The 22,900-nt window shown below is 34.3% G+C and overlaps 1 protein-coding gene across 2 annotated transcripts in view; it reads left to right on the top strand.

Annotated features, from left to right (window-relative positions):
- PTPRK (protein tyrosine phosphatase receptor type K) overlaps nucleotides 1-22,900 on the top strand; it is a 495,428-nt gene that overhangs the window by 120,459 nt on the left and 352,069 nt on the right. For both annotated transcript variants that reach the window (XM_090279830.1, XM_090279829.1), the window contains exon 2: nucleotides 562-684. In XM_090279830.1, the coding sequence (XP_090135956.1) occupies nucleotides 562-684 (123 nt within the window). The remainder of the gene's footprint in view (nucleotides 1-561; nucleotides 685-22,900) is intronic.

The raw sequence follows: 22,900 nt of genomic DNA, 5'->3' as shown, positions 1-22,900 counted from the left end.
CTGTGTGGTGTGTAAATTTTGGGAAAACCTCACTAAGTATGTATCTAAAATGCCCTGACTGGGGTATGGTCGGGCATCGACCTGCAAAAGGTAAGGTCACCAGTTTGATTCCTGGTCAGGGCACATGCCTGGGTTGCAGGCCCCCATGCAAGAGACAACCAATCAATGTTTCTCTTTCACACTAATGTTTCTCTCCCTCTCTTTTGCCCACCCTTCCCCTCTGTCTAAAAATAAATAAAATCTTTAAAAAAGCGAATATGTATCTTAACACTATACATGCATCTAATATTATTGTTCATATTTTAAAATCTGTATCCTCGCCTTCCATCTGAGGCTCCAGTGGTTTCGTATTCAAACTATTGATAGAAATTTCATTTTGCATGAAAATGTAACAGGGATGGTGATGAGCAGGAGTACCATTTATAATTAAAATTATGAGTACTACATTTATACATTTACATATTTCAGTGTAATGTTTCTTTCTCCAGCACCTTGTCCATTTTTAGCACACTTGTTTAAAATGTAGCATTCTAAATGGCCTTTTTTTTTTACCCCTTTTAGGTGGCTGTACTTTTGATGATGGTCCGGGGGCGTGTGATTACCACCAGGATCTATATGATGACTTTGAATGGGTACATGTTAGTGCTCAAGAACCTCATTACTTGCCACCAGATATGCCTCAAGGTGAGAATCATTCTGTTTTACTGGGTGTTGAGGAAGTCACTTTGGAATATGTAACATTTTCTTTTTTCAGTATAACAATAGTTTAAGTGTTGCAATAAACTACTGTGGTCAAGTGCCTTGACCACATCTTAAGAGCCTTAATATATTCTTTGTTTTTCCCTCAATATGTTTCTTTAATCTTACTCTTCTTCAAGAGCTCATTGTATCTTCAATATCTCTGACCTTGAAAAAATATTATTAAAAAAATTCCTATTTGATAAAAAGCAAACTGTAAATAAAACTAAGAAATTAAAAAAAAAATGAAAGCGTTAAAAACAACATTCATTCAAAATAACCTAATATGTGAGATCAGCTCACTTAGTACCTGTACAGGTTTGATCCAATCAAACTCAAGGGAAGGACTTTTACTCCATGGTGAGGAGATTGCTTATCTCTTTGTCCCTCTGGTCAGGGCATGCCAGTGGCAGTGAAGGAAGGCGGCCTGGAGACCTAATTGTCAACTAGAGGCGTCTTTTCTGAATGAATTCAAGAAAAATAGGGCTGAGCTCTGACCGTTCTTTACCCTAACCTTGTTAAAGCCTTAGGTTTTTGGTTTTGTGAAATTATACATTGTCTTATTATTTAAACCAGTTTGAGTTGTGTTTTCTCTTAATTAACAGAGGATATCAAAATATATGCATGTTGCTTTACATACTATCAGACTGATATTTATACCACCAGTTCTACATATTAATTTGGAACTAATTCTAAACATACACATATATTTAATAATATTTATTAATCGTAAAAATTGAAAATGCAAATAGTAATTTAAAAATAAACTGTTTCCTTTCAATATTTAGAAATAAACAAATGTGGTATAATTTTACACTATATACAATCATGCGTATATAATATACTGTTGAGGAGGAACAAACTTTCCTCTACCCTGAAGGTTCTCTGGCTGGTCTAATAAACAAATAGACATGAGACAGGTTAGCAAGAGAAAATGACCAGATTTAATACATGCATATATATGGGAAGCCCACAAAAATGAGAGAGTCTGCGACCCCACATGCACGAGAGGTTCAGAGATAGGACAGGAGCATGGGTATAAGACAGCTTGAGCTAGGGATGAAGTAAGGTACTTTGGGGCTGCAAAAGGACATTCCGGGATGATAAGAGGAGCTGATGCTTGGTAAATGAAGTTTGTTGTGCCCTATAAATAGGTCAACACAGGTTATCTCTGATAATCTCTTATCATGGGCAAGTTCTAGGTAGTAACCTTGAAGTTTACCTTGAACCTGAGGCTAAAGTTGCCTTTAGCTCAAAACAGTCTGCATACCACAGAGGCGCATCTTGGGAGTGACTTGTTCTGGACCCCACAATAAAATATAATAATATTTAACAATGTAATATAATAGTGTACTATATAATAATATATAATCACTGATTGTAATATATAATGATACATAATTGACGGCCTGATTGGCTATTATAATAATTTCAGTTTTAAAATATATTTTCAGTATTTTACTATGATTACTATAAAATACTGTAATCATTATGAATTTTCTAGATTCAGAAAAGTCTTTTAAACTGAGCATGCATTTTAGATATAAGATTTTTAGACATAGCCGATGGAAATGAAAATGTCGATCTGCTGATCGAACTTGCTAAATAATATGATATTAAAAAAAAACTCAATTGAAAACATCAACAGTGAACAACAGCACACCACAGTATACAAAGAAAATAAAACTGAATGGTTACATTTCCAAAGTATGTTTCATAAATTAACACAGTAAATATATTCTTTGGGAAGTTTTTAAATTAGTTCCCCTGGTGATGTGTTCTTGGAGAGCAGGGTGAAGTAAATCTGCTTCCTGTCCTAAATAGTCGCTTTCCTTGGCTCAGTAGGCAGATGGTTATTTGTGAAGCTGAACCAAATCTTAATTTTTCGGCCAGAGGAAAAAATTGGTACTAAGAGGCTGACATCCTTTGCTTCTTATGTTTGGCTCCTGTGTTGTCAGCAGACTCATTCAGTTTTGTGCATAGGTTTGTGTTTTTTCCCTCACAGGTATAGAACTTTCTTTTCCTGGTCCATATTAATTAAAGAAACTCCTGTAATATTTCACCTGAGTTTCTCTGTGGTATATTTAGACTGAATTTTTTATATAAAATTAAAAAGGGTGGGTCGGGATGCACACATTCTGCCTGTTTATCATCAGAGGATAATCAGAAATATGTTGATTTATGGAAATGTTACCATTGTTAATTACCAACTGAAGATGGGTAATGAGTAGCTGGAGAGATACTGCTCAGATGACCTTGCTGGCTCACCTTTGATGAACAGCTAAATAGGTGGTTACAGTACAAGATGATACGCACAGAAAATGAAAGTGCTTGAAATTCAGCCACATCTTCCAATTAATAGGACATTAAGTAATTAATCATGCAGAGGAGGGAAAGAGGTCATGGCCACTTTATTTTTGCCAATGTAACTTGTGTTTAGTCTTCAGAGAAGGCAAAAGAAAGCACCCATGTGTTCTTCTTTTACTGGTCTCTTTTTACAATATAGACTGGGCCCCCCCCGCCCCCCATTTTCCTTCTGATATTTCTTTAAAATGCTCATTCAAAATTATCTGTTTATAATTTGGGAAAAAGGAGACACTTAGATTTATCATTAGACGTTAACGAATGCTCCATTTATTTTCAAATAAATTGTCAGGCAAGTTTCCTTTCAACATTTATTTAAAAAAAAAAACACCTCAAATATTTGGCAATCCTGAAGTAAGAAGGCTGGGTCTCTGATGCAAACCTGTTCTTGAACTATTGAACTCTCTCTATAAGGTACTTGGATATTGATAACTGACTTCATTTTATTGACCTTTTTGGACTGGAAAAATAGAAGAAGAAAGAAAAGGTCAATAAATAGATAAGAATAAAAGAAGAATGAAGATGGCTAGATGAGTAGAGAAAAGAAGGAAATTATCTGTCCTCGCTTGAAGTCATAGTGCCATCAATATTTGCTTACAATGTTTTTTGTCATTTCCTACCCTCCACACCACCTTTGTTAGGTGACAGTGAGGGTGGGTGAAAGACCTGCTGAGGACTTTTAAAATAGCAAGCAAAAGAATAAGTATATCCCAATGGCCAAAAAACATATGAAAATGCGAGCACATACTCAACCCAGTCATTAAGGAAATGCAGATTAAAACCAGAGTGAGGAACTACTACATACTTAGCACAATGTAAGATTGAAATTTCAAGTGTTGGTGAGAGTATGGAGTAAGTGAAGCTCTTATATACTATTGGTACAGATCTGTATAACCACGTTGTGCAACCTAATGACCCAGCAAATCTGTTCTCTGATAAAAACCCAGGAGAACTGAGTACACACGTTTTCCAAAGGACATGTGCAGGAATATTTACAGCAGTGGTATCTGTAATAGTCCCAAACTGAAAATAGTCTAAATCCTGTCAACAGTGCAGTGAATAAATAGTGACATATCCATATGATGGAATATTACACTGCCATGTAAATGAACAAACTATTCCTATATATATATCAGTGATGATCACAACCATAATCTTGAGGGAAAGAAAATAGAGCCCAAAGGGTATGCACTATATTTCCTTTATATAAATTTCAAAAATGACCAAAACTAATTGATGATATTAGATGCCAAGGTATTGCTTACCTACAGAAGGGACTGGTGGGGCTGGGGGGACGGTTAGTAGTTAGAAGGTGGTGTGAAGTTAGCTACAGGATGCTAGTAAGACTCTCTTTCTTGATCTGAATATCATTTGCACAGTTACGCTCAAGCTGTGCAAAAAGACACTGAGCCGTGCAGTGGTGAGTTGTGGACTTTTTAACCTGTATCTTGTTTATAAAGATTGTCAAAAAATAAAGTAGAATAAAACCAGTATTTACAGGTATCTATGGAAATAAAACTAATGATTAAAAAATGTTACAGATTAGAATAAAAGATAGTAATAGTAGGCTTAAATGGGCCCAAATCCTTTTTTTCCCACCAAGGTACTCCCCGCAACCCCCACCAAAGATACTATGTATTTTTGACATCTCAAGGCTTTTGAAATGTTCTTTTCTCTTTGCTTAGACCATTCTCTGTCCACTTATCCACTCACCAACTCTTACCCATTCTTGCTTTGTCTAGTCAAGTTTCATCTTGTTCGGGAACTTTTTCCTGATTGGCTTGGAATTCATTTTTTTCTTCTGTCTTTGTATCCAAATATGTTGCTCTGGGGTACTTTGTACATGTTCCAATTGCTCTATTATAGTATCATTTTTTTATGTCCTTCTTTCATTAAGCTATAATGTCCTCATAAGTATAAACTATGTTTTTCATCTTTGATTTCTCAAGAGACACTATTTCATTTTACTCAGGCTAAATGTCAACTTATATAATGTGATTTAAAATAGTTTGGTCAAGTAATAAACCAAAAAGGTTTTTCTCTTTTTAGAAAATTAATTGAAGAAAAAATTTCCCCATTTCCCAAACATTATGTTCTGTTCAAATTTTAATGTGATTAAAATACCTCCACATAATTATTAATATTTGGCTTTGCCATATAAATGCTCTTGCCTATTTATTTTGGATATAATTTTAAATGTTCTTAATACTACAAAGAAGCAGATCCCTTTTAGGATTCCCCCTACCCTCCGTCTCTGTCTTTTGTTAAATTAATTTCAATTTCTTCTCCTCAAAAGTCTGGTATATAAATAAACAAAACCACAGAGAATGAGAGATGTTGCATGAAACTAGACATTGTTTTTCATTTTGAATACATCTGTGTCCATTACCTTGCTTGTCAGACATTCTTTTATTTTATGGTCTCATGACACAAATTCATTTGACCATTTTGCTATATGTTCTGTTCCACATCTGAGAGTAGGGATTATGATCGACATCTCAATACATTTATCTTCTACTGTAATTATAACTACTTTTTCTTTTTAACAGTTTTTTTTTTTTTGGTAAAATTACTAATTGGATTTTAGTTTAGAATCTCTTGAGTACCTGTTTGACAGTATTTAAAGTTATGACTACATTCTATGCCATTTTTGATTTGGCACGCTTTCCTGAAAATAATATAAATCACCATACAGTTGTTTTTCTGTAAATTGCACACGCGCGCGCGCACACACACACACACAACACACTATATTATGGTTAAAAAAACAAAAGCCCTTTGTTATTAAATTAATCTGAAGCTTGAAGTAAGAAACCAGTCTCCTCTGACATAAAACTTAGTGAGATGTGATTCAATAGCTAAAGCCCCTGCTGGGTCCCAATTCTGCCTCCTTGGAAAGCCCCTAAAATAAAATGGAGAGGGCACATGACATGACAAAGAAATGAACAGTGCTGTTAAGAAATGTTCTGACCTAAGACACAGAGGCAGACAAACAGAGGAGCCTGTCAAGATGAGGAGACAGAGAAATATGGCCCAAAAGGGGAAGTGGATCAAGGTTCTAGTAGGAGAACTAAGCGACGAGGAGATAGCCAACCTAACAGATGAAGAATTCAAAACACTGGTGATAAAGATGCTCACAGGCTGAACAGGTATGCTTGAGTATGGCAAACACATAAGAGAAGAAGTGAAGCCTATGCCAAATGAAACGAAGGAAAATCCACACAAAACCAAGGGTGAAGGGAAGTAAATCGGACTTCAAATCAATGATTTGAAACATGAGGAAGAAAAAAACAGTCAACCAGTACAGAATTAGGAAACAAGAATTGAAAAATCAGGAGAGGCTTAGGAACCTCTGGGACAACTTTAAACATGCCAACATCCGAATAATAGGGATGCCAGAAGGAGAAGGGGAAGAGCAAGAAATTAAAAACTTATGTGAAAAAATAATGGAGGAAAACTTCCCAAATTTGGTGACGGAAATAGACATAAAGTCCAGGAAGCACAGAGAGTCCCAAACAAGCTAAACCCAAAGAGGACCACACCAAGACACATCATAATTAAAATGCCAAAGGTGAAAGATAAAGAGAGAATCTTAAAAACAGCAAGAGAAAAGTGGAGAGTTACCTACAAAGGGGTGCCTATAAGACTATCAGCTGATTTCTCAAAAGAAACTTTGTAGGCAAGAAGGTGCTGGCAAGCAGTATTCAATGTGATGAAAAGCAAGGACCTACAACCAAGATTACTCTATCCAGCAAAGCTATCATTTAGAATAGAAGGGCAGATAAGTGCTTCTCAGACAAAGTAAAGCTAAAGGAGTTCATCATTACCAAGCCATTATTATATGAAATGTTAAAGGGACTTATTTAAGAAAAAGAAGATCAAAACTATGAACACTAAAATGGCAACAAACTCACAACTGTTAACAACTGAATCTAAAAAATAAAAACAAAATCCAACAAAGCAAACCAGAATAGGAACAGAATCATAGGTATGAGGATCATTTGGAGGGTTATCAGTTGGGAAGGGAAAGGGTTCATGGGGAAATGGTGCAGGGATTAAGAAGCATAATTGGTTGGTACAAAACAGACAGTTGGAAGTTGAGAATAATACAGGAAAGGTTGAAGCCAAAGAACTTATATCCACGACCCGTGGACATGAACTAAGGGGGATGGGATTGCTGGAAGGAAGGGGGGTACTGGGCAGAGGGGAGCAAAGGGGAAAAAACTGAAACTGCTCTAAGAACATAATCAATAAAATATACTTAAAAATTAGAAAAAACCCCGAAATGTTTCTATATATTAAATGTTTCTTTTAGAACTATGTATTCTCTTTTTTATTTATATTTCAGAATTATTAGATTGTTAAAATAAGGCTTGCCTTCTTCAAATATTTTTTTGGAGAGACTAAATATGTTTATGTACTCAATAGGGAACAGGCACGTGGCATGATTTTGTGCCTGGTTTTCTTCTGATAGTGCGATATAGTGAAAATCAAATAAAACTTTAGTGTCCACATTTGATTCATATGATAACATTTCTGAGGTAACACAATTTTAGCTAAGTTTTCTATGTCATGATACTGGTGCCTTAATTTTATGAGAGAAGACTTAGTCATAATTAGTTAACAATATTATGTGTGCAATGTTTCACATTTTAATACCTCTGAGGATTAATTTCAAGGGTTTGTGTGTGTGTGTGTGTGTGTGTGTGTGTGTGTGATTTACCATTTCTAACCTATAGTCAATCTCTGTGGGAAACTTAATCACTCTGTAAATGAGTGAATCACGTTATGTAATATTTTCATCACTCTCTTATAGCTAATATAAGTCATATGTTTCAACAAGGTCTTAACTGCCAAACTTACGTATTTGAAATAATAGAATTATTTGACAGCAAATCTGTCAGAGGCAAACATGAGAGAGTGGTATAATAAAGTTCTGTGCATACACTGTTGGTAAAGAGGTACTGAGTGTCAATAGTATGGCTAGTTTTGTTTGTGTTAAAAGACAGATTTTTAGGTCAAAATGTGGGTTTTATTTTCTTTTTGTCATCTAGTTACCGTTGTCTGTTAAAATGGCCAAAGATGGTATATGCGTGTATCTACAGTTTTCCTAAGGAGAACCAAGACATGGGTGGGGAAGGGAGACAAGGAGAGAGGGGGGGAAGAGTTTCATTAACACTGTTGGGACGCCTCGAAGTATTGGAGACAGGTGTTAGACTGTAAGAAGGTGACAGAACCAGAAAAATCTCAGTTTGAAGTTGGAATGTTATGCATCATTCAGTGATTTTCAGATTTTGTTCTTTTAAACAAGAGCATTCTTTTCTTTTTTGAAAGCAGTATTTCTCAGTAGTAAATACTATGTAAAATCATGAACCTTAAAAATTTAGTGAAAATTTTAGACAGTAGAGTGAATAACTTTATTTAAGCCACCAGGAGCAGGTTTTGGACTTTGGTCTGTCTGTCTATTATCAAAATTACTCTTGCCAGAGTACCATCCTGCTTTATAATTACTGTGTCACTGGCAAATTTCCTTGACTTGATCATGGACATTTAAATTCACTATACAGTCAGTTCTGTATTAGATTTAATTCACAATGATTTCCTACTTTATATAAAATATTCTTTCTTTTTTTATGTTGATATTTTTTTTAATGTTTTTTATTGATTATATTGTTACAACAGTTCCAATTTTCTCCCCCTTGCTCCCCTCCACCCAGCACCCCCCTCCCCCAGCAATCCCCCCCAAGTCCATACACCTGGTTCGTAAAAATTAACTATCCCCCCCCCCTCTCAAATATTAGGACCCTTTGTAATCTTGTAAAGGACAATGGGCGAAGGTCTCAAGCTCCTCTAGCTGCTTCAAGCTGGACATGGTCGTCGTCCTACCTACCCTTGGATCCAGAAAACCCTAATAAGAGTGGGGGTGTGGAGGGGAGGGTGGCCTTCCCACATGGGGAAGGATCGTGCAGACTCCAGGTCAGTTGGCTGTCTCCGGTCAACGGCAAAATATTCTTTCTTTAACAAGTTTTAAAGCTATAAATGACTATCTCTTGAGTGCCCCATGAAATGGAATCTCAGACTTGCTGTTGTTTGGAATTTGTGCTGCACTTCAGGGTTTCTTCTGTAAATTCTTACCCCCTAGGGAGATGCTTTGTCCTTCCTTTGATTTATCTGTCTGCTATTTTTAGTTATTTGATGAACACTTGCTGCATGTCTGTTTAAGCTAACTGTTAGAAACACATATATTATCTAGTGTCTCATTAGAGCATGCATGGGAGAAGAAAAATACATGGACTAGAGGACTCAGACTAAAGTTTAGGGTTTGAAAATAATTTTAAGACTTTGTTTCCAACAGTGTATTTTAGGATTGGAATTATGGGCTTATTTCTGTGTGTTCTTCCAAACCATGTTATCATGTGTCTGTTGGTGCTTGTGCTCTTGGCATGGAGAAGATAGTTTACCACATTGCTTATTAAAAACAGTGGGAGCTGGAGGCAGTGCAGGGTCTGATAGTGAAAGGCTGTAATGGACCACGTGGAAGGTGAGACACTTCATGAGGGCTGGCGTTTTATGTAAGGACCATTTACCCTTGCTGGACATAAATGCAGCATGAGGAATGTTTAAATTACAATGAACAGAAATGGCTGCTGAGACAGGAGTATTTTCTTGATATTTCAGGGACATACTGCATCTAAGTAGATAAGTCCCAATAAATTTTAGGGGAAAAGACAGCCTAGTATTTAAAAAAGAAAAAAAGTAATGTTGATGCCAGGGGTAGAGAACTTTCAGCTTCCTAAATGAATTATGGCTAAAGAGACAGAGTAATTTCAAAGGCTGTATCGTTACCTTTAACAGGTACCTTAAAATCAATACATAATCCAAAGGAACAGAATTACTTTTCATTGTGGGGAGTGTGAGGGAAAGTACAGTTGTGACCTTATACTTTTCATCTCCAAAAATAAACTTGCCCCATGGTGGCTAAGCAACTCTCTTAGACATTTGCAGTTTAAAAGTGTATTATCTTTTAAATGCAAGAAGACTGCCATGAAAGTACTATACAAAAGACAATGAGAGGCAATTGATTAAATCAGGGATTATTTAAAAATATGTGATGGTAATTATCTCATATAGTTAATGTTGTGAAAAATACTGAGTTGTGCTTATATATTTAATTATTGTTATATAAAAACGCTTTAAAAATCTTGGAAGAGTGTCAGCTTTCAAATCTAAAGTTTCTGCTGAGTACTATGATATGTTTACAGGCCTCTTCTCCCGCCTCCAGAAGATATTATTGATTAAGACATGTTTTTTAATAAAAAGTGTTTTATATACTTAGAGCAAATGACAACTTAGAAACGCCTACAGCATCATAAAATCTTCCCCTTGCTTCTTGCAGTTTATGAGAATAAAATCAAGAGGACAGCTCCACAGATTTCAAGTTGATTATATATTTCCGTACCTCCTCCATTACCCCCAGTTTTTAAATTGTTGGTGAGTTAAATGGAAAAGTGCAGTGGTCAGTTGGACTCTTCAGAAATTATGTTTTGAATAAGTGGTGTTTATTTAGACAGGTTGTGCTTACTGGATATATTTTAAATTGCTTTTATTACCGCTTTTATCTAATTCCAGTCATTTTTATATGTCATTTCATTTAGTTCCCCTTGAAATATGTGTTCACCTCATGCTCTAGATGAGGGAACTGAAGTTCAGAGAGGTTAAGTAAATTTCCAGAGGTTTCATGTCTTGGAAGAGTCATTGTTAGGAATGTGAGTTTATAAATTCTATATAAACGTGTAAGTTGAGATCCTTCTTTAGAGGCTTTGGAGAAAAGCTATGAGCTGACTGGGAAGGGTGGCAAAATTTGTATCTCTCAGGCTTTCTCCAGCTACAAGTGATGGGAACCCCCAACTCAAATGCCCTAAACCCCAAGGAAAGCTGCTTTCACACAGCAAGAAGTCTAGGATTGGCTAATTAAGTGGCTCATTGATATTCTCAAGGATCCAAGGTTCTTCTCTCTCTCTGTTCCTCCCTTCTGAAGGGTCATCTTTTTACCTCAGGCCAGGTTCTTTCATGGGTGTAAGATCTGCTGCTGTTCTGGATATTGAATTTAGACATGAAGAAAAAGTGGTTATCTCTTCATTATGCATGTTTTTCTTTTAAATAAGCAAAGAACTTTTCTCAGGTTCCCATCAACAGATTTATCTTATTATATAATTTGCCAAAATTATGTCACTTATCTATGACTAAACCCATCAGTGATGGGGAGAATAAGACAATGTTTGGCTTATCCTTCCAGTGCACCCTCCTGCGCCAGTAGGAGCAGAGGCCGAGGCATCCCTTGATGCACATGACCGACCAGATTGTACTGGAATAAGGAAGGAGGTGGTTGTGGCCTAGGTCAACAGCAGTGCATGTTACAGAACTATTTGATGCGTGTATGGTAGCATAGATCTATCTGTAGGTAGCAGAATTTAGAAGCTGTGAGTTTAGAAGAGTAGACAAAGCAATTGCCAGAGAAGCATTGTATTCTCTAATGCATTGTCAGCCTAGTGTTATTAGTTTTTCCTTGATTTTAAAGCACTTACTGGAAATCTTTCTGTCCTTAATACATTTATTTTAACTTTGTAACCTGCAGTTGTTTTGTATTCTCTCGTTTTCTTCCTATGTTTTATAACATAGAAGAAATAAACTAATATGCATTATAAAAAATTCAAAACCTGAAAATGAGTCATGTTATTCATGTGGATGAACATATGGTAAAGGTATATTTAATTCATTAATGAGGGGACCAGCAGGGTGATTAGGCTGATTCAAAAGATTATAGGAATAAGGGAAGCATTTATAGTCACTGAAAGAAAGAATACTGGAATAAGATTCCTGATTTTATATTAAATATAATAATGGCAATAAAATTAAAACCTTTGAGGTTATCTTTACTACCAAAGTCATTTGCTTTTGTACTAAACAAAAGTTATTTGCATTATTATTATATAAGTATCATTTGTATTGCCATGAGTTATTTCCCAAATGAATGTCATCTCTCATAGGTTTATAAAGTATCTTAACATAAGTAGCCACTCCAGCACAGGTACATACTCTTAAGGAATTAGCTAATTGTGTAAAGGATATTCAATTATTCTTTTGCTAGTTCCAAGTTTTGAACTAGTTTTTCCCTAAGAGTTCTCCTGATGATGATAAATAATCTTTAAGGATAATTTTTGTTAAAAACAACCCAAAAAGATAGTTTCATTTTGTTTTGATCTGATTCATTTACATAGGTACAACAAGAAGTATTTATTAACAAATATAAGCCTTATAGTAGGATCAAAATATCTAGTGTCATACAGTGCTAAACAACCAGTAAGGGCAGAAAATTAACTTCTGTTCGGAGATGTTTTTAGAAATATAGGATGGTCTTTAATTTTGGAGAGAGGGATAGGGAGGGAGAAAAAGGGTGGTTGCCTCTTGTATGTGTGTGCCTGTTGGGGACTGAACCAACAACCTAAACATGTGCCCTGACTGGGAATTGAACCAGTGACATTTCGCTTCATGGGACAATGCCCAACCAACTGAGCCACACTGGTCAGAGCCTAGGAAAAATTTTAAAATAGCTTCTATTACTCTACAAATTAAAACATTTTTTTTCTTCCTCTAGAAGCTTAGAGATCCAGCTGAAATTACTCATCTCCACAAGGTATCATGTGAAGCACCTATAAAAGTGGATGAATTCCTTTTTCTTTTATGTCTCCCAAGTCAGCTGAGCTTTCTCTCATTCTGGGAACCTATACACTTGACCAAGGAACAGATCTGATTACTGAGAGTTTTGTAGGTATTGGTCTGCATATGTAGTATAGCTGTTGCCCCTTTGAAAGACTACCACTTACATTTTAGTAAAAGTTGATCAAACATAACACTCTATAATATCCAATTTAGTTACACAGGTTGGTTTGTCAAATCACAGTCCGGTATAAAGAATGACAGATTATTCTAGTACTTATCTGTTAACTATTTTGCCATTAAAAGTAACAACAAAATGTATGATTGAATTTTGAGGGGTTAGTGGGAACTAGGTATCATTTTAGTTCTTATTAAAATATGGATTAGAGATCAAGAAAGATGAAGAGCTTTATCATATTCCAATCAGAAAATAGAACATTAAAAAATACCAGTAGTCTTCCAAACTAAGAATTCTGATTAGATTTCCCTCATTTTTCATTAAGTTATACTTAACTAATCTGTGGTCGCTTGACTTTTGGGATTGCACTGTTTCAGGAAGTCATCAGCTTTGGAGATTCTTGCTCTGTGTCCTCATACAGTCTGGCTGATGTGTAAGCACTGAAGCATGTGCCCTGAGCTGCACCCCTGAAGCTAGTCCTTGAAGACCTATCTGGTTCAGTCCTTTCCACTGAGGTCATAAGTTAAGGACCTAATTCTTAGACTCTGTATTTGATTGCAGAGCCCTGAGGTCAAGTATGAGAGGAATGTAGAAACAACCATATCTGAGTGGAGGAAATTTATCTATCAGGAAACTGGGCTTCACCTATTTCATAAAGATTTGGTTATTGTTTTCCGTTGAGGGTAAGGCTATATGGGAAATGACAGTATTAACAAATCTCAGATTCGTCCTGTAACTTGCCCTATCTTATGCACATGTTTACTTTACTTACATTTATCTGAAGGAAACTAACTTATGGAAGATTGAATTTTTCTGATTTGAAGTCCTTCTTATACAATTTGAAGTCCTTCTTCTTATACAACTTTTACAATGATGTTGAACTAGTTAAATATATGGAGCAAACCAAACAAACTTACCATATTTTTTACACTATAAGACACACCTGACCATAAGACGCAACTAGGTTTAGAGGAGGAAAACAAGAAAAAAAAAAATCTGAACCAAATGGTGTACTAAGTATTTAATAAAATATAACAGAATAATATTTCAATCATGTAAAGCGAACAGCAGTCAACAGTGGTATTAAGAACCAACATCTCTGTTATTAACAAATGAGGAGAGACTTTAAGGTTCAAGTACTCTTCTAGTTTTGTGGGGACGCCAAGAACTCATTGCTAGTGTCAGAATTGATGAAGCTCAATTGCTCACAATCACTGATATCACTTTCTTTGCTATCTTCATACTGACCAGACACCATGAGATTCAGCAGTAAAGTGGGACATTTAAGCGTCCCCAAGGGTTTTGCGTGGGCCCACCGCTTCCTCTTCTAACAGCTGTCGCCACCGCTGACAGGTCAGGTAATTCTCACAGACATCCCTCATCCCCCAATTTTTGGGAAAAAATTGCGTCTTATGGAGCTAAAAATACGGTAATTTCTAGTTTTCCTAGTCTCGTAAGGTAAACGAACAAATCTTTGTAGTTGTCCAAAGCCCCATAGAAAATTCTGCAGTTTATAAAAAGAGACTTCTTGAAATTTTTATTTTTCTGAATTTAGACTCATCAGTCCGGCAGAATCAAAAAAGTTATTGCATGAGCTTGATCACTTGACTAAGTAGCATAGATGCCGGAGAACAAGTATTTTAATATAACTAATATTAATGTTTAGTGAAATGGTGGAATTATTTTAATTACAATTAATATTTTGTATTTAAAAATAAAAAAGAAGGGACTTGGCCAGGTAGCTCAGTTAGAGCATTGTCCCTATACACTAAGGTTGAAGGTTCGATTCCTGGTCAGAGCACATAGATGACTCAAACAATGAATGCATAAATAAGTGGAACAACAAATAGAGGCTTCTCTCTCTCCCTTTCTGTCTCCCTTACTCTCCCTCTCTCTCTAAAAAAAAAAAAAAATCAATAAAATAAAATAAAATAGAAGTTAACACAATTATAAGAAAACTTAGCTCTTCCACAAGTAGTGAAGTTACATTTTTAATTATCAGACCATCATAAAATCAACTAAATGCACAAAAAATTGTTCTGGAGAGATACAAAATCTCTGCTCAAATTAAACAGAAGGTTAGGAATGATTTTTACTACCTCCTGTTGAGAAGATTGAAATTACTGAGATCAATTTGTTATTTTAACAGAAAGAAAACATAATTCCAGTCTGGCATTAATGTAATATTTGGCCGTAAAAGATTTTCAAGATTAAAAAAAAACCTATTAAAACTGAGCGAACTTTAACAAGTTTTAACACAGTTCATTGCTTCTTTTCATGACATTATTTGCAGGTATTATACTCCAAAATAAATAAATTTCTCTCTGCAAATATGTTGCAGTTTCTTATATTCATTGAAGTGTTGTCTTTGATGAATTTCTTTCACATTCTAAAATAATCAGCTCTCACTACCAAGTCAAAATTCCTCTCTTTTCCTGGGCATATAACAGGTCCTTACTTGGTTTCCAGACATCTTCCACTTTTATCTTCATTAAATTAAAAAAAAAAAGAAGTAATATGTTAGATTGTTAAACATAATGCGCAAATAGTTAAAATGTAACTAAAGTACAGCAAACATATGTTTTTAAAGTAGGTGGAATAATCTGTAAAACATTTTTTCCTGATCCAAACAATTGATGTTTATCTTAATAATTAAATTGATTACAGAGTTTCTCTGTATGGAATTCATTGCTCTGTATTCATTATATATTGCACATAGACCATTTGTAATCACTTCAAGCTTTTCAAGATTATTTACACAATTCTGATGTTTTACAAACAGTTTGAATGTAACTCACAAATCTTCCTATGCATAATTTTAGTTATATACTATATTAAGTTTTTGAATCATAAGTAAAAATATATTCTCAGAAAAAAAATATTGGCCAGAAGTCTTTGTAGGGAGTAGTGTATTTATTAAGTTGAGTATTAAGTAAAAATCATTTTATTTATAAAAATGTTAACAAGGGGAACATTTTGTGGGATGTGCCTGTGTGTGGTCTGTATCAATTAGAAGTTAACCTGTAACCAGTTGTCAAGACAGAGTTATTTTTTAATGAATAATGAGTTATGTTTTAAAAAGGAAAAAGTTAATATGAAATTCCTGGTTTAATTGTTGGTAAGTTGAAAGCTTATTAGGTTATGACTATATTTCCTAAATTAGAAGCTACTACACAGCAAATACACTGTATTTATCTGAAATGTTTAAGAAATAAATTCAGTATTAACTCTAAGTAGCATGGTTATTTTATTTGACTCATGGATGTGGGGTTGTAATCTACCCTATATATCTAAGAATAGAATTTTATGAAAAATAAAAATTTGTTCAAACTTTAAAAGACTTGTAAATGTAAGCCTACTACTGCTTTTGATTTGCCACTCTTATTGCTTATAACAAGGGTATCTAAAATGATGCTAAAGGATATGCTAATATTCATAAAATGGCATTGTTATTGAAAAATAGAATCAAAAGACTGATACTTAAAATTAAGAATAAGGTGAAACAAAACCCGATTTACTTTACTGCAGTTTAGCACTCTGCTTGGCACATAGACATGCAGTAAATAATTACTGAATGAATGACTCAAAATCTTTTAAAACGTGAATGAGCTTTTCTAAACTTTTTTCTTGAAAGCACATACTAATTATCTTGGAATTCAAATTAGTTTAAATAGTTGAAATAGAATATCGATGAAAAAGAAAGTAGGGAGTGTTTTAGAAAATGATTTAAATTATTGACTGCTGCTAATTTATTCTGCTGTTGCTAAACTGGCCTTTTTAAGGATTTCCATGTAAATGAATGCGATGGGTCTGCTGGAGACGGTTTAAGGGGGTTTAACTACAGCCCTTTGTATTTCCTTCTCTTTCTATTTGTAGAAGTGATCTGATACTTTCTCTTTTCACTTTTTATCACTAAACAATTTCTAGTGGTTAAACTCTATTAGTATTTTATTGTTTGTGTTTATGCTTTTTCTGTGTGCTACATGAAATCTTTGGAGATGCAGGTCTGTGCAGCAGTATCGGAAGGTAGATAGATATTTCATCTTGCATTTTACAGTTTAACTTGGCTATTGAGAATATAATTGCGACAGTAAAACCTTGCTGTCTGTGACAGACACTGATTTTGATCCCCACCCCCATCTGATTACTCAGATAGGTTCATTGCCAGTGAAATCAAATAATAGTCTCCCTTAGCTTGGTGAAGCTGAATATTTCTTCTGTTCTTTTTCACTCAAAACTAAAATCAATGAACACAATAAGCCCATGGAAAGAGCTGACTGTTGTTACATGTCATAGTCCTCATTATGAAGTCCAGGTTTCTCTCAAGTCACAGTGCTTATATCAACCCTTTGTACTGAACTCCATTAAAAATATAAGACAGCTTTTATGTTATTCTCTTATTTATGTGGGATAAACAATTTTTTGCTAGTTCAATGGCAGTGGTCCAAAAGTTATTTGGAATTTTAAATGCTTTCTATCTGTGCTTAGTAATTGGACACTTTGGGCTCCAAAACATCATTAGATATCTTGCAGTGAATAAAGAGAAGTAATGAGTGGTTAACAAAAACATTTTGTAATTTTTAGATAGGTTTCCTTCATGCTTTAAAATATATCTGCTATCTATTTTTTATGGCTCCTTGACCATACCCGGTTATAATACCATAGTATAATAATGACAGGGTATCACAATGAAAGACAGGTTATTTTGTGCTGAATTTTCTTTGTATTTTGACACATGAAATCCTCCAATTCAGTATATTATATAACCTGTTTTGGTAGTAGCACCAGAATAGCACCACCTGTAACATCATCAAAATGAGTTATTAATCTAAAAGAAACCTTAGAGATTATCTCTAGTAGAACCTTTCATTTTACAAATAAAATAGTGTAGAGGTAGGTAAACTGACACAGGGACCACAGTAATCTGAATTTAAATTCTGATGATATTACTTGCAGTTTGGTCATGACACTAACCTTTGTGAGCTTCCATTTTCTTATCAGTAAACAAGGAATAATAAGATTTGTCTCTCAATTTTGTTGCATCAAGAAAGGATATAATGTTTGTGAGCATGTGCTAGTATCTAGCGTGTAGTTGATGCTTAGCATTATTTTTCTCCTTCCCTCTGGCCCAAGGTGTCATGGCTGGTTATTAAGCTCATTAATTTGTAAGAAATTGATTTTAATTTCTTACATTTACTTCTTCTTAGCAAGGAATAAATTGCATTTCCCCATTATAATTTTTCAGTACCTTGTTAAGAATTATTTTATGTCCAGTTCAGAAAATTACTTTTCCTACGTAATTGTTCACTGAATGCAGGTGCTTTGCACTTTGACACATAATGATATCTGAAAATGATTTCCATAGTAAGTATTTTAGGTCAACTTAAACTTTCCAAAGATTATTCTTGTCAAAGGTAGAATATGTAAGACATGGAAATAATTTGGAAAAAAGGTTTATTATTTCGCAACCCTTTAGAGCTGTTTTTACATAATTATTTTCCTATTTGGCTTACTGAATTGCTTTGTAGTCATTCTTATTTTCACATAAAAAAATGAAATGCATTATTTTTCTTTGGATTTTACTTAATGTTAAAAGGATCTGAAGACTATACTGTCATAAAGGCACAGGAAGAAGAAATGAAGCATTGAGAAACTGGAAAAAAATATTTAAAGTATTTCCCACTGTAGAATTCGAGTGTCTCTTACTATACAAATATCTACAAGAAAGCACAAGTAAATATTGAGATTTGGAAAACTGAATCTGTCTGATATGGCTTATTATTATTATTTTTTATTTTGATTTTTTTTAAATCATGAAAACTGATTTTGGTTTTAAAACTGCAAGTAGAACCTATACAAGTATGTATTTGTCCTGTACATATTTGGGAACATTTTAAACCTTTAATCATAGGCCAGGGTTGCTAATTGGAAGTTTTTGTTCTAATTGGAAAACATGTATCTCATCTACATATTGTGTTAATAATAAATATTTAGTAGTTTATTATCCCTTTAAAATTGTAATACTGCATGTTTTTCTGTGTAGGAATGCACGTAATTTTCCAGGAGAACATTAGATGCTGAATATCAGAAAAATCACACAGAATAGTGCATTTTTCTTTAGAGTCCAGCATTGGACAGTTCTTTCAAACACAGTCCTTAGTAGAAGGTTGAATTTGCAGGAGGCAAAACTCCCGCATTGTGCAATTCTGGTCTGATATCTTATACTATACCCTATCAGAGATGACGCCTTTCTATAAAGTCTCTCCTATGTTCTTTTAATTTCATCTCCACTACTTCAGAGTTAGTCATAGTTAAAGGATTTAACATCTTTTATTTTTAAAGGATTTTTTCTCTCAATTTGTTTTCCTCCCAAGAATATAATCTTTGTAAGTTATTTCTATTATTAGATGAACCCATTGTTTGATGTTCTTGACACACCGTGTTGGGACTGAAATCCATTTTTGCTGTGGTTTACATCCAGGGTGAACAGGATTTAGAAAGCTTCTTCCCTACTTTTTCTTCCATGTACTTACCTATTGTCCAAGGGAAAGCTTAGATATATCACTTTGTGCTTCATTGTGCTCTCCATTTCCTGCAACTCATTGTTGATTATTTTATGTAAAGCCATAAGCAAATATTAACAAAATACACAAACAAAAAAATAATTAAACAACAAAATATTAAGGTAGCAAATGTTATTAAACAACAAAAGAAACACCCGCAGAGTTTGCTGTCCACTCTATAAAATGAGTACTCTGGAATGCCAAAGCCTTTTCTCCCTGGTCTAGGAACAGGTGACTTAGCATTTCCCAAGAGCCTGAGAATATCTACAAGCTGTAAGGGATTTGATATTTTTGGTAAACACACCTTCTGAAGAAAAAGAAGTGACTGAAGCATTTTTTAGGAAGAGCTTATTATTTTGGAAGACTCAGACTCTAGATTCTGATACTTGAGACTTAAAGATAAATTCACATGATTTGGACAGTTGGTGTTCTCTTTAAATGTAAAGTCAGGATATTAATAATTGCCGTTTATTTCCCAGATGGTAGTTGTAATACATGGCATGAACATAGTTTGAAAACAATGTAAGTACATGTTAATAACCCCAACAAGTAACAACTGTGTCATGCTGGTAATTAAAAGGATTGGACTTTGTATCTTCAATTATTTCAGGTCCTTTTACTTCTATTAACTTCAGAGAGGAGAGTGAATCATCTGTTCCACAGCAGTGCATTATATATCATTTAATTGATTCGCGTTATCTTATCCCATGGCTGTAGGTAACAGTGGCAGAGTGTAGAGAGAAAGTAGGAAGCAAGAGGCAGGTACACTGGAGTATGTGGAAATAAAGTGGCAGAAATAGGAGTTGACCAAGTTCCAGAAAGAACAGGGTAGAGCTTTTAGTAAGAAACTAAACAGACTACTAGAAGGATATCAGGGGGATGAGGAAAGTGGCTAATAATTAGTTACTCTGTTTTATTCTTTTTTTCTTTCTCTAATAGTGCCTCCAGTAGTACTCTACTGTTATAATTAGACCATTTTAACCATAACAAATGCATTATCATTTCAATTGGTTGTTTTCAATTTTCTTTGAACCTTACGTAGTGTAACAATGATCCTGGAATGGAGGAAAAGGTAGAAGAAAATTATTAGAAGTAAAAATAGCATTTTAAAGAAGAAAATAGGTGACACCAAGAAATGACAGAATTCTGCTCTGTAAGATTTCCACCAAAGTGAAATATACACTGTTTCCAGTTATAGCATTTTTGACATGAAATTCTTTGGGCTTCTTTAAAGAAGAGGAATTCTACCTCTACATTAACAGTAATTATTTTGGAGTCTAACTTTTGTTTTCAGATTCCTAAAAGATAGTTTTTTCAAAATTTCTTTATTTGTACATTCAGTGGTAATTTTTGTCATGCTTATTTTCTTCTGATATCAAAGAAACTATATGTACAAAAACTTGAATGAATTAGAAAATCATAAAAATTGCATGTATCATAACCAAGAGAAAACCATTCTCAATATTTTGATATTTTCCCTTCAATGAGAGTTTATATTTATGTGTATAGAGTGTTTATGTGTAACATCTCTGTGTATGTGTGTATTTATGTCTAGATATGAAATATAGCATGTAATATTATTTCCATTTTTGTTACCTAATACACTATTGGTATTTTCTCATCATCCAAGATAATTTTGGGATGGGTAACATAAATATTCTTTTATTATATGGAAGTGGAATACATTTTAAAATATTTCTGCAGTATTAGGCATATATGTTTTTTCTTTCCTTTTTTCTTTTTTTGTCATTAATGCTGCAGTAAATATCCAAAATTTCTATAGTTTATAATTTTTATCTTTCAGAAGATTGGCTCAGTAGGAACTTCTCAGTCTTGGCCAGAGGCAGAACATAACTTATGTTTCATTTATCTTATGTTATTATATTTACTTTTTAGTACATAAATATAAAAATTTCTTAATGTGTAAATGAAAGTAACTTTTAATTTGTATTTATTAAAATGTAAGTTTCACTTTATATGTGTAGTTAATTTGTCTGATTGCTGCAGAGACTTGGGAAGCTGTGGATCCTAAAAAGCATACCATGTACAGATTATATTTGACGCATGATCCTTGACTACATTGGAGTTAAGCAGAAAGAAACAAGTCCTTTTTTCATGTAAAGAAAAGGAGAACTTTAATGTGTCTTAAGCACAACCTAATTTATATGCTTAAAACAGGTCTGAGGTTGATTAAAGTCTGTAGAGTGAATGAAAATTGCATGTAGTTCTCATTTTAGTTGACCTTCCATGTTAATTAGGACGTTTTTTCATTTATTTTGGAGCTAAGTGTATTTTTTTTTGTTCGGTATAAACTTTGATTCTCTTTTTTGGGGCTCCTTCTTGCTTTAATAAAGTTTATCACTTTCAGATGTCTTTTAGGTTTCCTCAAAATTTTGAATAATAAGTCAAAGTACCACCATGAATAGTCACTGTTTACTTATTACTCATTTATTCATTCACTTACAGACATTTATTTAATACTGCATGTGCCAGGTACTCTTTCAGGCATTTGGGATAAATTCATGAGCAAAAAAGACAAAATTCCTTGCTCTCAAGGATCTTGTATATTGATAGGAAACAGGATAATAAAAAGGAGTAAAATATAGTGTTTCTGATTGCCATGGAGGAAACTAAGGACTTAAAAACATGGGAGGAAGCTAGCCATGCAGATGTCTAGGGGAAATGCATTTTAGGCAGAGAGATTAGTAAATGGGAAGTTCCCAAAGGAGGGGTACACCTGGTCTTTGAGCAACAGTAACTTGGTCAGTTTGGCCAAAGGAGAGTGATTGTGAGGATCTGTAGTATGAGATAAGGAACGAGTAGTAATAGTGGTTGATAGAGCCAACAACAGGACTTTGAAGGGTTTGAAGTGGAGTGACATGATTTAACTTACATCTTGACAGGATCAAACTGATTGCAGGATGTAAAGAATAGATATTGAGAGAGAGCAAGAGTAGAAACAGGGGAGACTAATCAGGGGCCTGTTGTGATAATTCAAGTGATAGAAGATTGTGATTTAGGATCAAGATATAATCAAAGGAGGTGATTAAACATTAGGGAAAATGGTGTTGGATGCCAGATTGGATTCGTGGTGTCAAGTGTAAATAAAGTGTTTTGGCCTGAGCACTTGGAAGGATGGAATAGACATGAACTGAGATGGGCCTGAGGTGGTGGGGGCAGATATTTGGAGAATAGGAGTTAGGTTTTAGAGATGTTAAATTTGAAATACCTATTATACCCAAATATCATTCAAGGCAAGGAACTATTTGAGAGTCTTCTGTATATGAATAATATTTGAAACCATGAAATTAGATGAGATCACAGTGTTTGGTATACAGTA

This window comes from Furipterus horrens, unplaced genomic scaffold (genome assembly GCF_987537825.1).
Source record: "Furipterus horrens unplaced genomic scaffold, mFurHor1.1.pri manual_scaffold_6, whole genome shotgun sequence".
NCBI lineage: Eukaryota > Metazoa > Chordata > Mammalia > Chiroptera > Furipteridae > Furipterus > Furipterus horrens.
The sequence above is the reverse complement of the archived record's forward strand: the minus strand, read 5'-3'. Positions and strand labels throughout refer to the sequence as shown.